General features: G+C 51.8%; 1 protein-coding gene across 8 annotated transcripts in view; it reads right to left on the bottom strand.

Moving 5' to 3' along the window:
• pde4dip (phosphodiesterase 4D interacting protein) overlaps window positions 1–14,387 on the bottom strand; it is a 78,227-nt gene that overhangs the window by 27,372 nt on the left and 36,468 nt on the right. For 4 of the 8 annotated variants that reach the window (XM_086223226.1, XM_086223223.1, XM_086223225.1 and 1 more), the window contains exons 1-9: window positions 3,846–6,036; window positions 2,363–2,500; window positions 1,913–2,032; window positions 1,587–1,670; window positions 1,297–1,506; window positions 1,043–1,201; window positions 865–960; window positions 605–742; window positions 329–508 (exon numbers count right to left, since the gene is read on the bottom strand). In XM_086223226.1, the coding sequence (XP_086079352.1) occupies window positions 329–508; window positions 605–742; window positions 865–960; window positions 1,043–1,201; window positions 1,297–1,506; window positions 1,587–1,670; window positions 1,913–2,032; window positions 2,363–2,500; window positions 3,846–5,087 (2,367 nt within the window). In that variant the 5' untranslated portion in view covers window positions 5,088–6,036. Of the gene's footprint in view, window positions 1–328; window positions 509–604; window positions 743–864; window positions 961–1,042; window positions 1,202–1,296; window positions 1,507–1,586; window positions 1,671–1,912; window positions 2,033–2,362; window positions 2,501–3,845; window positions 6,038–8,452; window positions 8,492–9,190; window positions 9,306–9,469; window positions 9,631–9,701; window positions 9,826–12,160; window positions 12,238–14,387 lie in introns of those variants that run through there. The other 4 variants (XM_086223231.1, XM_086223229.1, XM_086223230.1 and 1 more) reach the window with 3 other exon arrangements.

Below are 14,387 nucleotides of genomic sequence, written 5' to 3'. Positions count from 1 at the left end.
GCTGTTTGGGAGTTTTTCCTCACATGAATCAAAGGCACAAGGTCGGAGGGCCGGAACTTCATTGACTGCAAGGCCCTCCCATGATTATGACATCACAACTGTTCTACCTCTCTAGAACCGTGTTTGACTTCTCCTTCTGTTTCGTTCCATTAACGTGACAAACAGCCCTCAGTCAGTAAACATGTGACAGGAAGTTGACTAGGACTGAGAGTCTGAACTGATTTGAGATGTTTCTCAGATAAAATGATCGTTCAATCATGAGTCATCACGCGTCGCGCTCCTGTGATTGGCTGAGTCCTGATGAATCAAACATCTCCCGGGTCAGTACCTGGGCCTCCTGCGTGCGAGCCTGCAGCGCCACCTGCAGTTGGCCGATGATGGCGTCTCGCTCCCTCAGGGCCAGGTTTTGTCTCTCTTTGCTGTCCTGCTGCTGCTGCTGGACGTTCCGCCAGGCGTCCCGGACCTGGTCCAGCTCCAGAGCTTTACCACGCACCAGCACCTCCAGGCTCTGATACACACACACACACACACACACACACGCACGGCCAGTAAGAAGACGGTGATACATACTTTCACAGAGGGGAGGAGGAGTGTGTTCTCTCACCGTGATGGTCTCCTCGTTGTTGGACAGGACGCAACGCTGTCTCTCCAGGTCGCGCTCCTTCTCCCGGAGGACCAGCTGCAGCCGCCGCATCTCCTCCTCCTTTTCCTCAACACGCTGGAACTTATCGTCCAATGCACGCTGCAGAAAGAAAAAACAGGCGCGTGAGACAAATTACACTGAAAAGACTGATTACACAGAGACGTCCAATGGATGGCGCTGCAACCCCTGAGCCAAGGCAGAGGAAGTTAGCACGCTGTTACCTCCAGAGCTTGGTCTCTCTCCTGGATGCGCTGGCGGAGTTTCTGGAGCAGAGAGTCCCTGTTGTCCTTGGGATGGTCCAGCAGCTCACAGTAGTCCTGAGGGCAACATGCAAGTATTACTACTGTGAATACTCAAAGATGTAGTCACTACTGCGCTCAGCAGATGAGAGCGTCGGACCTCGAGCAGCTGTTCTTTGGTCTGCAGTGACGTCCTCAGCTCTCGGACACTCTTCTCAAGCCGTTCCTCCTCTTTCTGTCTCCCTCGCTCACTGTTGTTCAGCTGCTCCTCTTGCTCCTGCAGGGCGGAGCGAGCGTTCTCCAGCGCCAGCTGCAGCTCCTGATCACATCACATGGAACCCTCAGCTGTGATGGTGTTTCCCACCAACAGAACAACAGCTAACCTACAAAGCCTGAATGTCACCCGACTCTCACCTGGTTGTGTCTCTCAGTCTCCCTCCTGTGCTGCAGCGCCCCCTGCAGGTCCTTCTCCAGCCGCTGCAGCGACCGTTTCAGGTTCTCCTGAGTCCGGGTCGCCTGCCGCTGCAATCGCTGGCTGGCCTGCAGCTCCAGCTGTGCCTGGAAGAGAGATGTCTGAAGAGCCAAGACCTCGCTCTGACCACGATTAGTCTCAGCTCCCAACACCTGCAGGAGACACGGACGCAAGCGCTGAAGACGGAGGACCGCAGTCACGCGGGCTTCATGTTGACGTGTGAAGGACAAACCTGCAGCTGGTGGTGGCTGGTGAGTTCTTTGAGAGAACACAGCATCTTGTTGTGCTCCTCAATCACCCTGTAGAGCTCCGCAGCCTGTACACACACACACACACACACACACTTTCAAATTTTGTGAAGGTCCAAGAAATGTTATTTTTGACACATTCATTTCATAGACTTTCATAAACAGTGTCAGTCAGCTCCAATGATTCTGGGCAGAAATGCAGATATTTGATGGATGTACGTCTGATAAACGTCAGGTTAGCTTCCTGGTTGCTCGCCGCCGTCACTCGTCCCTCCCTCCACTCTCCTCCATCCACCCGTCTCTGCAGTACCTCTGTATCCTTGGAGCTGAGCGTGTCGCTGATGTTCTGAATGTTTCTCTCCTGCTGCAGGGCCTCCTCCCCGGCTGAACGCAGCTCCAGCTCCATCTCCCTGAGACGCTCCTGCAGCTTCTACACACACACACACACACACACACACACACACACACACACACACACACACACACACACACACACACATAAACACCCGTTTCTCCAGGGTGTGAACACGTCTGAGTTGTTTCAGACGGTCAGAAAGATCAATTTCATGTTTCCACAACTTTTAATAAATAGATTCAACTTTTTTCCCTCTCTGATGGTTTCTCGTGTCAGAACTGTTTTCCAAACTTCTGGTCATGAATGCGTTTCCATGGCAACGTGAGACTTTACACTTATGGAGAAAATGGTAGAGCTTTTGTGTGTGTGTGTGTGTGTGTGTGTGAGAGAGAGACAGTTATGTACCTGGTTTCTGGTCTCGCTCTCCCTGATCTTGGCCTGCAGGGAGCCCACCTGCTCCTGAGCCGTTTGCAGCTCCCCCACACAGCCGCTGGCGGCGCCCTCGTACTGACCGAGCCGCTCCTGCTGCTCGTCAATCCGACGCTGAAAAACACAGCACATTCACATCTGAGGAGGTCGGCTCGCCGCGGCAGACCAGGCCAGTCGATGGAGACTAATACTTCATCAATGAGTTCTTCCAATTCCGTGTCTGTCGCAGGTGTCAAATTAGTTTGAGCTAAACTGTTAAGAGCAGCAAATCCTGTGCGCTGAAGACAATGGTGAAGAAACCCTAAAACCCAAATGAAAGAGAAAGAACAGAAAATAAATGGGAATTCTAAAAAGTCAAATTTTTTGAATTGCTACATTTAATTCTACTGTAAAGAAAAAAAAGAAGAAGAAAATCTACCCAATAACAGAGAGCTGAATATTTGCATATCTGATGTTGGTGCAGCTGACAAAGATTCCAAGGTGGAATGAATTCATCCTGGAATGTTTGCTACACACTCGTGGCTGCAGCTGTGGTGTGTGAGGCAGTGAAAGTGATGTCAGCAGCTGTTGGAGGACTTCCTGAGGAAGTGGCTGTTGCCACGGCAGCCCATTGTTGACGTCCTTGTTTTTGTTTTTATGGTTGTGTGTAACGATGTGATGTCACTTGTTTCTGTTGCTGGTCAGATAGCGGATGATGATATGAGGCGGTATGATTGCAGGTGGAGGCTCTTTATTAACGCTCTGCCACTGTTAGAAGGTTAAAGGTCAAACATGTGGACCTCAGTGACTGGGGGGCCCTCCTCTGTTGTCCCAGCCCGTGTGTGATGTCAAGAGCTGAGAGGTAATAAGGAGCCTTCCAGTCTGCTTCCTGGCGCCGCCACACGTTGACAGTAATCATTAACCTAACAATAGGAGTTATGAAGCTGGACCAGCCGAGCACAGCCTCCGCACTGCTGCGCAGCTTGGAAACTGCTTCCATGGCAACAGCTGTGTTGCTAGGATACAGAGGAGGAAGGGTATTCATGCTCCCTGAGAGGCTAATCAAGGCAGGGGGTGTTCGGCTTTCTCAGTGAAGGAGACGAGCGCCGCAGCGAACCAGTGGAGCGACGCTGAGAATGTGGGGGTTGAGGTGGGCCCAAACACCCGACCTGCAGCCTGAGAACCAGACTGAAACTCGGGAGCTTCTTCACTGATCGAGAGATTTGAATCTGACAGGAAACAAACTAGTTTCACTTCCAGCTGAGAAGGGAGGCCTCGACCACAGCTGAATCATGTTGATTCACGTTTGGCTAACTGGTTTCTGCATTTTCACAAAACTGAGGGGCGTTCCAGAGACACAAGGGACGAGCGAACGCTTCCAGAGCAGCTAGAACATCCTGACTTAGATGTCTCTAACATCACATGGGCCATGCAAGGTCAAAGGTCACACTGAATCCAGGAACTGCATCCATTCATGTACCTCCTGAAACCCAAACAGCCCGCACTGAACATAATCATCCGACCACTGCTCCTCCATCTCCGCGAGCTCCGCCTCCAGGTCCTGCTGAGAGCATGAGGTCACGAACTCTGGGACAGGCTGGTGGCAGTACAGCTCACGGTCTGCTGCGCCCCCCCCAGACGCCCTCAGTGGGGTGGGTAGCTCCAGTGACAGGTCTTGGTCCAGCTTGGCTTTGACCAGAAGCGGGAGCTTGCTGCCCCTGTGAGGCCTGACTGGCCGGTACTCGCAGCTTCTAAGGAGGCTCAGCATCACCTCAAGCCCAGAGAGGGAACCCTCACTTATGGATTTGTCCCATGGGGGGTCCCCCCTCCCCGGAGCCTCCTCCGGGTCCTCGTCTCTCTCTCTGTGGTTGCCGGGGGGACAGACCACATTCACGGCAGCATCGAGAGATTCCACCGATGACGCTGGGCTGGGTGTGGTCTTACCAGAGCCCAGCCCACCTGAAGGGGTTTCCCTGGTGATGGCCGTAGCCAAAGACCCACCGGGGGCTCTGACCAGCGCCTCCACCACAGGAGCGCCCGTTGAGTAGGATGTTGACGGGCCGCAGGATGTGCTCCTGCGCCCCACCCGCCGGGGCACCTTGCAGACGGCCTCATAGTCCGAGTCTGCAACACGGAGGCCTGCACAGCCCCGACACCGCCTGGGCTTCTGGCCTGAGAGGGCGTCTGCAGTGTGGCAGTGATGGAGGTCATGGTCCAAGGCGAGGTCCTCCTTATCAGCCCACGACTCATAGACAGAGTACGCCAGATCGTCCTGGATCATATCTGAGTATCTCACCCCCTGCAGGCCCGACAGATCCACCACAGGACCTTCTTCAGGCGCCGCCTCCATCCCAACAATTCCTGCACAGGACGCCGCTGGAGCGGCGCTTCTGTCCTCTGTGTTGTTCTTCCGGTACAAGCCTCCGATGCACTGCCGGAGGCGGTCTTTCTCCAGCAGCAGCTTGTGGAGCCGCTCCAGAGACAGCGCCTCCACCCGGGCGATCACCGTGTCGAAGCGGTACATGCGATCCAGCATGAAGGCACACTTGGAGCAAACAAACTCGCCACGGCCGTCCCGGGTCAGCTCGCGTCCCAGGGCGTGAGACAGCAGGACCTGCAGATTCAGTTTGGCCGCCGGGTGGAAAATCCATCGTCTCTGGTTGCCGCAGAGCTCGCGGGCACAGATCCTGCAGGCCTCCTTCATCCTCACCACGTCCAGCATCCCAGTGCGGCGGCGGCGGCGGCGGCCTGCAGGCGTGGCTGCACTCACAATCACAGCTTTATAAATGCCTAAGAGCTTCAGTGGTCACCGCAGCAGGGGAACAGCTCTGTGTCATCACATCGAAAGAAGAAAAAAGGTTGTTTTTCATTTCCACCCTTGTCCCTCCTGGCCTCCCTGGCGAGGATCCTGGATCCCGTCCTGGGCTCAAGTCCAGATTTTTTTTTCAAATCATTCGATTGAAAGATACATCAGCAGAGGATGATCAGGTCACGTGACTGGAAGCTCCGGAGCTGCTGTTCGAGGCTTGAGAGAGCGTGATGTCATGAACGAACTGCAGCGACGTCACCGCCCACCCTCATTAAATCAGGTTTCAGGTCAGACGGAGATGAAGATCCGCGTCAGAGTCTCGAGTGACAGATCCCGTGAGATCCCGCCGCCGTGAGGAGGATTTCCGGATCTGTCACGAGCTCCGTTTTCGCCTCCTCGGTGCAGTTTCTCCGTCCGTTCGTTCCTCGTCTCGGTTCCGTGATTCTGCCGCGGCAGCGACTCGCTGGATGTTCGCTGCTGAAACAGCGACGCGTCTCCCGCGATCACCGACCGACACCGAACCGAACACAGTAGCCGTGCCGTCAGCTACGTTTCTTTGAGGGATCGAGCCGGGTTCTGATTCCGATCAGCGGGCTCCATCAGCTGACGATGGAGAGGGAGCAGGGAGGGAGGAGGGAGGAGGGAGGGAGGGAGGGAGGAGGGAGGAGGGAGGGAGGCGACGTTGACACTAAACGAAGAGCGAGCGCGAGAAGATGCGCCACTCCGTCTCACTCACGCGCTCCGGTCAGGGACCCGCTCAGCTTCAGGTCAAAGGTCAAAGATCCTTGCGCAGGTGCTGAAGATCAGCAATCCACTCTCGGTTCCACAGAGGTCAAAGGTCACATCTGCATTGGTTCCCACTAAGAAACCCAATACAACACAACTGAACTATATATTATATGTATAATATTTAACATATATATAACATATATAAATATATTTGTTAAATAATATATATATAAAATATTTAACATATATATATATATATATATATATATATATATATATATATATATATATATATATATATATATATATAAAAAATATTAGTCATTTATTTCTAAATTACTTTTATTTTGTCATCAGCAGGTTCCAGTCAGGGAATCTTTACTGAATCGCCTCAGACGCCATCTGATCTACTCACTGTGACTCATTCACTGACTCGCTGACTGTGCACGGAGGCCACGCCCCCTTCTCTTCTTGCTCCAGATGCTGGAGTCAGAGTGAGACCTCCTGCCTGCACGGACTGAACCATTCCAAGGCAGCAGGAGGGTCTGCAGCCAGATTCCTTCATGTTCCCTCCTCAGATGTTCTGGTTGATGCTTTCAGTGTCAAGTCCAGCATTTTGATTCATTCAGCATCGTAACTTGATGAGGACTGACAGAATATTTGCATCTGTTGCTGATCTGTTTGTTCTGTATCGGCAGTCAGCCCACAGAGGAGGTCTGTGCTCATGTCATTGACTCTCAGATCAGGACTTCAGATTGAGGGTGGAATCTTTCAGAGTTGTACTCTGTACAACTCAAATACTTGTAGTTTTCTCTGCATGGTATATTTAGCTTTGACAGTACTTGTGTTCTCCAGTCTTTCCAGCCTCCAACACCAGGAGACCGTCAGACCTTTGTAGAGAACTCAACAGCAACATGAGTGCTGAAGCCAGGTCTGCCTACTGAGCGTTCGCCATTGGTGTGTGTGTGTGTGTGTGTGTGTGTGTGTGTGTGTGTGTGTGTGTGTGTGTGTGTCCTGGAAAAACTAGCCTGTGTGTTTTCCATCAGGTTCATTAAATTCTCAAAAATTTTAGCTGGAATGAGTTCATGGTTTCCCCTGAGGTGGGTGGTGGGGGGTTGGTGATTCGTGTGTGTGTGTGTGTGTGTGTGTGTGTGGGGGGGGGGGTTCACATGCTTGTAGAGCAGGAAGGGGGCGGGTCTTCCTCTCTTGGAATCTGTGTCAGTGAATCTCATTCACGAGGCAGCAGAACCTTTCCCACCACAAGCCCTCCATCATGGCCGCCGGCTGGACGCATGGCGGACTCCAATGTTCTCATGTGTTTCACATTTGTCTCCCTACGCGCCTCCAGAGAAGCGGCGCCCAAACACGCATCAAAAACTGACACACGCAATCAAAAACCTATCAATCCTCATCAGAGGCCAGCGACAAACACAGCACACAAATCACGCTGCTGTTTGCTTTTATTTGATTAAAGAACACCTCAGAGAACACACACCTCAGAGAACACACACCTCAGAGAACACACACAACTCAGAGAACACACACCTCAGAGAACACACACAACTCAGAGAACACACACCTCAGAGAACACACACCTCAGAGAACACACAACTCAGAGAACACACACCTCAGAGAACACACACCTCAGAGAACACACACAACTCAGAGAACACACACCTCAGAGAACACACACAACTCAGAGAACACACAACTCAGAGAACACACACCTCAGAGAACACACACCTCAGAGAACACACACACCTCAGAGAACACACACCTCAGAGAACACACACACCTCAGAGAACACACACAACTCAGAGAACACACACAACTCAGAGAACACACACCTCAGAGAACACACACCTCAGAGAACACACAACTCAGAGAACACACACCTCAGAGAACACACACACCTCAGAGAACACACACAACTCAGAGAACACACAACTCAGAGAACACACACCTCAGAGAACACACAACTCAGAGAACACACACCTCAGAGAACACACACCTCAGAGAACACACAACTCAGAGAACACACACCTCCCTGTATGGCCATAAAATATGATAGTGGTCTCTGTGGCTTTGCAGGAACACCAGGATGTGACAGGAAGTGAGGTAATAAATAATAATAATAACAATTACTATGATTATTATTATCATTATTTTTATCATTATTATTATGGCGATCAGAGGGGAGAGTGAAGCTCAGCGGGGACCCTGATTCATGTCATGTGACCTGCTGTCAGCGAGCAGCAGACGCAGGGTGATGTCATACGGGCGAGGCTTCAGTTCTTCATCTCACTGAAGCGTCATTCTAACTCTGCTTCCAGCAACTCAGGCGCCGCATGAAAGCATGAAAACCCGGTTTGTTTTTCTTGCGCACGGTCGATCAGAACCCTGGAGACCGGGTCATGAGGAGCATTAGCTGCACTGGTGCTGCCTGTGCAGTGTGGTGCAGGAGCCACCAGGTGGAGCCACCTGTCCATGACCTCCGAGGAGGGAGAACATGCGTCAGAGCAGAGCAAGAGCAGAACCGAATGTCCTACCTGCATGTCAGCCTGGACCTGCTGGGCCTGGAGATTCTGTTGAGACACAGACGAACTTTTATCAACACAAACTCCAGAGACTGCGATTGTGCTGAGGGACGGCCAGACGGCTCCCTGCTGGCAGTCCTCACTCACATTCGTCCTGGGGATGCGTCCACTGACCCACATATGGATATTAAAAAAAGAGTCTGATATCGGAGCCGGTCTGAGTCTGAGCCAGAACCCTCAGAATAGAAAGCAAGACCGAGCTGCTGCTCAGAGCCAAGCCCGGCTCGTGTTAGTGGTGCTGCTGTAGAAGTGAAGGTTTGAAGCTGCAACTTAAAATACACGAATAAAAAAACGGAATAAAAACAGCTCCTGAGACATTCCTAGGGACGACTTTAAGATCCATCAAAGCCATCGGTCGTCCAGGTCCTCTGGGCCCGTCCACCTGTGATCGGGTCACTCAGGACACGATGACGATTCTATGACGATTTTAAAGCAGTTGAAATTAACTTATTTATTTACTTATTTTCTTAATTTTCGGCTCATTTGCTGCTTCAGAGGGTAAAGCCCCTTCAGGCAAGTTTTCCATGTGAGATGTTGGGCTTCATGAATGTAATACAAACTGTACATCAACATGAATGTGCTGCTACCAGCTCAAAGTTGGCAGCACATTATTGGTTGTCAGATACATTTGTGTGTCTGCCTGTTTCTCTATCTCTGCGTGACGGGACTGTTCTGGTCTGGCGAACGTACCCCGGCTCCTCGCTCTGGCCTCCGGAGAGAGGAGGAGAGGGTTTGAACCCTGACCTGGAGCTCCTCCACCTGCCGGCCCAGTGACTGCTTGTCCTGGATCAGATCCTGGATCATCCTAGAAGAGACGAGACGGTCAAGCATCGTGTTTAGGCCTCAGCCACGTGATGCTGTTCACCACGCTGGCGTCCTGGTGCCGTCCTGAGCAGCCTGGAACTTTTCATTTCAGTAATATTGTCATTTTTGATTAAGCAGAGACAGGGGATTCCCCCGACCACCCACCGGTCTTTGTCATCCAGGGCCTGCTGGGGGAGCCGTGCCCCATCACCACCACTCTCCTCCATCCGCTCCACCCTCTCCCGCTCCAGTGCCAGGCAGCGCCGGGCCTCGGAGTCGGCCAGCGAGGCCATCCGTTCAGCCTCGTCTCGAGCCAGCTGGGCCTCCTGAAGGAGGACGGTGAGACAGAATGTGAACATGGAACCGCTTCAGAACGTCAGACTGTGTGTGTTCCTACCTCTTGTAGCAGCTGAACTTTAGTCTCCAGGATTTCCTGCATGTGGCTGATCTCCTGCTGCCGCTCCTCCAGGCGGCGCTGCAGCTCCGCTTCATTGTGATTGGACAGGCTCTCAGCCTTTAACCTATGATGTCACAACAACATTTTGTTATGAGCAGGAAAAAAGATGAAATCTTAGTTTGGAAGATGAGCGGTGAAGCCTTTGAGTGGCCATGATTCCCACATCTTCATCAATGTTGGGGAAATGTATCTTAAATTTTGGCGCAGAAATACTCAGATTGTAGGAACAAGTTTTATCTCGTGGCCTCAAAGTAACTGAATTCGTAACTTGAAAAGGTTTGAGAGGTTCGCGTCATTCGCTTCATAAAAGGTGTCCTGGGAACATTTGCTGGTGCTCCTTCGTGGAGTGTTCCTGAGTGTGAATCAGCGTGAGAGCTGTTCACGGGATCTCGCTGGTTTTGCTACGAGCATCAGAATGGCGTCGAGGTCCAGATGCTGCTTGACTGCGTGTGGTTGCAGGGAACTTGAAGAGTTGGAGGCAGATGGGTTCTGCGTCATTGGCGTCTATTTCCCTGTAGACTCATAATTTATTCATGTCTGGTCACTCGGATCAAGGCACCACGAACAGTTCACCCCAGACGTCTCTCACAAGGTCCCCATGTGCTGCACTTTAAAGCCCCGACTTCATCGAGATCAGATTGTTCTCTGTAACATCGGAGCTCGCGAGTCATCTGAGGCGGCAGGATGTTATTGTTGGATGCATCTCTGAGCAGAAGAATCCTATAAATATCACACATTTGCAACCGATCCACAAGCACGTGTCCTGGATGTGTCCTGGTCCAGAGAACCAACAGTCCCCTGGTGCTTTCATCCAGTCAAAGGCTGGTTATGCGAATGTGTACTTGCACTGCCTTCACAAACATGAACAGGATCAGTTCATCGTGCACCTTCATGACTCGTCCGTGTGATCACATCAACGAGTCATGAGACCGTCTCTGGTGCTGTGTGGAGCCCCTCAGGTGTGCTGAGTCTGACTCCTCCCTCAGCTGGGGGGGAGGCCGGACATGAGCACATGCTGGCTCTGCAGGTGGGGGGGTATTGGAGCGGTGGGCTTGATTCTTGAGTTGAACAGAGAAAAGCACTGTGCTAATGCCGCTGTTCTGCCTCCCACCAGGAGCCCGTCTGACCGCATCAACGGCTCCCTGAACGAGCAGTTGCTTATTTCAACAACCCGAGGCTGCCGGACTGGCGTCCAACATTCTCGAATCTTCGCTTTCATCCAATGATCCTGCGTTCTCGTTTGGCTCGTCCTACCAGCAATAATCCATCCTGTTGCTGCGACATGTTTGTGAAGCACTTTGGTCCAATCATGTTGTTTTAACTGGGCTACAGAAATAAATTGGACTTCATCCGTACAGATACACACAAAAAAACTATTTCTAGACACACACACACACTCAGACCGATATCCACACATGCTGTCACAGCTGTAAATGATGGTCAAGTTGTTCTGAGCATCACACAACTCCAGCAAAAGACTTATTTCTCTGGCAGAACTTGATCCATTTGGTTAGATAACACGAAGAAGGTCTGGAGGACATGCAGGACCGTTAGCAGACCGTTAGCAGAGGGCTAACAGGAAGTGGTAAGTGTCTCTCTCTCTTGGCCAAAAGAGAACATCTCCACAGATACAAACTCCATCTACTCAGAGATTCACCTGGATGTCCATTCATGTCAAACTTTATGTAACCTGCTCGTGGTATTTCCGTTTTGTATTTTTGTTAGTTCTGCAGTAAATGTACTGTAAGTTCTGTAATATCCTGCCAGCCTGGATCAGGGAGGAAGGCCGTCCATGGTAACCTGAGTCAGCGCTGCCCTCCTCGGACGGAGCACACTGGCAGCACACTGTCAGAACTCATTTCTCAGGTTGGCACGCTGCTAATATCGCGCTTGTTTCCTGAGTGTGTTTGCAGAAACTGATACGCTGAGCGACGGACAGCTGCCCCCTAGACAGGTGCTGCAGCTCAAATAGTTCCAGACTCAGCACGCCACCTCTGCCCTTTACTCTCTCCGCTCCCGCCTCCCGGCTTGAACCAAACCCACTGCTGGCCCCTCCTCATCCCTTCCTCATCCTCGTCCCAAAACACAGACCCTCTTCATCCTCATCCAAAGGGGTTTAGTGCCGCGTCCATACCGCATTCCTCTGAGCTTAGTGCGTGTTGTGATAGCGAGGTGAGGAGAGAGGCTCGTGCATGATAGATGCCGGCGGGTCCTCCTGGCTCGGATGGTTGGACTCCAGGGAAATAACTAGACTAGCAAGAGCTTTACCGTTTCCCTAAAGGCCCGTGAACAACTCCGAGGTGCCGAATAGCTGCCTGGTTAACGGGAGACGAGCACGCTGAGGGTTCTAACCGGGCTGTTCTAGCTGGGGAGGACGTGTGATGATGCGGGCGACTCACAGTGTTTTGTCCAGAAGCTGCTGTTTCTCCTCAAGCTCATTTTTCAGACTCTCCACTTCCACCTTCAACTCGATGTTCTGGAAACAGAAGCACAAGTCAGACAGGAAGGAGAGAATGTGAACAGGAGTGACGGGATTCCAGGACCTGAACTGTGCTAATACCTATGCAATAGCATCCAATCACATTCAGATTTAACTCTTTAATTTATCTGTATCCATATGTAATGTGTGAAACAATCCAGTTAGTAAGCAGCATCTCCACTCTTGCCTCTCCAGCTGATAATCAGATGGTAAACCACATGTGAGAGGACGTCCTGATGTCTGCCGGCTACACCAGAGGTCCTGACCCACTTCCCCTGAGGCGAATCACAGCCGACGTGACAGCCGATGTGCTGACATTGCGCTGCAGTTTGTCACTGCGAGCTTCACAATCTCACACCATTTATCTGACCTGCTGTTGAGATAAACCAACAAGTGCCACCACAAGGTTTACGAACTATGAAGCATCAGGCACCATCGCAGGATAGCTCATATACATCACGACTCTCCAAACCCTCCAGAGGGACGGGCTCTACAGAGCGCTCAGGGGGCAGCCGCCCTCCTCTGTTTCCAGTCTCACGTGTTGAGCCCGACTTCAGGGAGCTCAGCTGGACTATTATTAGCTGGTAGGATACCAGCACCTCCCCCCCAGCAACACCTCCACTTTTAACTTTTGGCTCTGAACACAGCAACAAACTGGACTGAACCGGCCGTCATGCCGCTCACGTGCAGCTTATCTGCATGTGTGGGTGATTTAGAGTTGCAGCCGCGGTGAACGTGGTGTTGATCACTGACACACTGACACACAAGGACGGCTGCTGCTTACGGCGCCATGCAACCCCCCCACGTATGCACAGAGCAGCGCTGGGCAACAAGAACTGGGTCATTGGGTCTACAGTGGCCAGTGGAAAACAGGTCAGACTGTTGGTGCAGCAGCAGTTTATCCTGGCGGACGCGCGGCTCTTTCTACATAAACTGTCTGCTCTACCCTGGCTGGTCCTTTCTCACGTTCGCCTGACTTCATTCCAAACGACGCTGCTAATTTTAAAGAAAGGAGTTCGGCTGTTTTCTCCTGGTTCAGCTGAGCAAAGTGAAGGTCAATAACAAGCGGAACCATCTTCTGCTGGAATGAAGAACCTTGGATGAACCATCAGCACTGTGGCGTGAGAAGAGATTGTTCTCCCTGGTGGAAGTCCACGTCGCACATGATTCAACTGCCAGAAAATTAAAAGTCAAATTAAAGTTTGTGTTTTTTTCCAGCTTTAGGAAATGATAAATGGTGCCTGTGTGGTGATAAACAGCAAACCATGCTGTGTTGGTTAATTTGCCTTTCAAGAACTCGCTAACCGGAGTCTTGAGCTCTCAGAGGTGTTTCTGTCTCTCCTGCATTACTTCTGTCTGACTGCAGGATGCAGAAAGATCCAGCCACGTCTGTCTAACCTACTGAGATTAGCAATCTTCAAGTCAAATTCTTATTTGGATAACTGAGCGTACAGAGGAGGAGGATTACACCGATGATGGGCTTGAAAGATGGTAAACAAATGTTTTTGGACAGTTTGTTGTTGTTGTTGATGTTGTTTGTTGTTGGTGGGTGTGGGGAGCCATTAGCCTCAAGCTAAACATAGGTGGCTGGTCACCAAGCAGTAACGCAGGAGGGAAAAACACCTCTTAATGAGCTCAAGCCTTCCTTAAGTGAGTACTCGAAAGGCAAAATACTCTTTTTGGGCTTTTTGATCTGACAATACTGAGACAGCTGCTCTGAGACAAACCTGCTGCCCAGAGGACCACCACAGACCCAAGGACCGACCTGCAGCCCAGAGGACAGACCTGCAGCCCAGAGGACCGACCTACAGCCCCCAGGACCGACCTGCAGCCCAGAGGACCACCACAGACCCAAGGACCAATCTGCAGCCCAGAGGACAGACCTGCAGCCCAGAGGACCGACCTACAGCCCGCAGGACCGACCTGCAGCCCAGAGGACCACCACAGACCCAAGGACCACCACAGACCCAAGGACCGACCTGCAGCCCAGAGGACAGACCTGCAGCCCAGAGGACCACCACAGACCCAAGGACCGATCTGCAGCCCAGAGGACAGACCTGCAGCCCAGAGGACCGACCTACAGCCCCCAGGACCGACCTGCAGCCAAAGGACCACCACAGACCCAAGGACCGACCTGCAGCCCAGAG

The sequence above is a fragment of the Aulostomus chinensis genome, chromosome 14 (genome assembly GCF_037954235.1).
Source record: "Aulostomus chinensis isolate RoL2024-O1b breed Wild chromosome 14, RoL_Achi_v1.0, whole genome shotgun sequence".
In the NCBI taxonomy this organism is placed as follows: Eukaryota; Metazoa; Chordata; class Actinopteri; order Syngnathiformes; family Aulostomidae; genus Aulostomus; species Aulostomus chinensis.
This window is presented reverse-complemented; position numbering and strand designations above follow the sequence as displayed.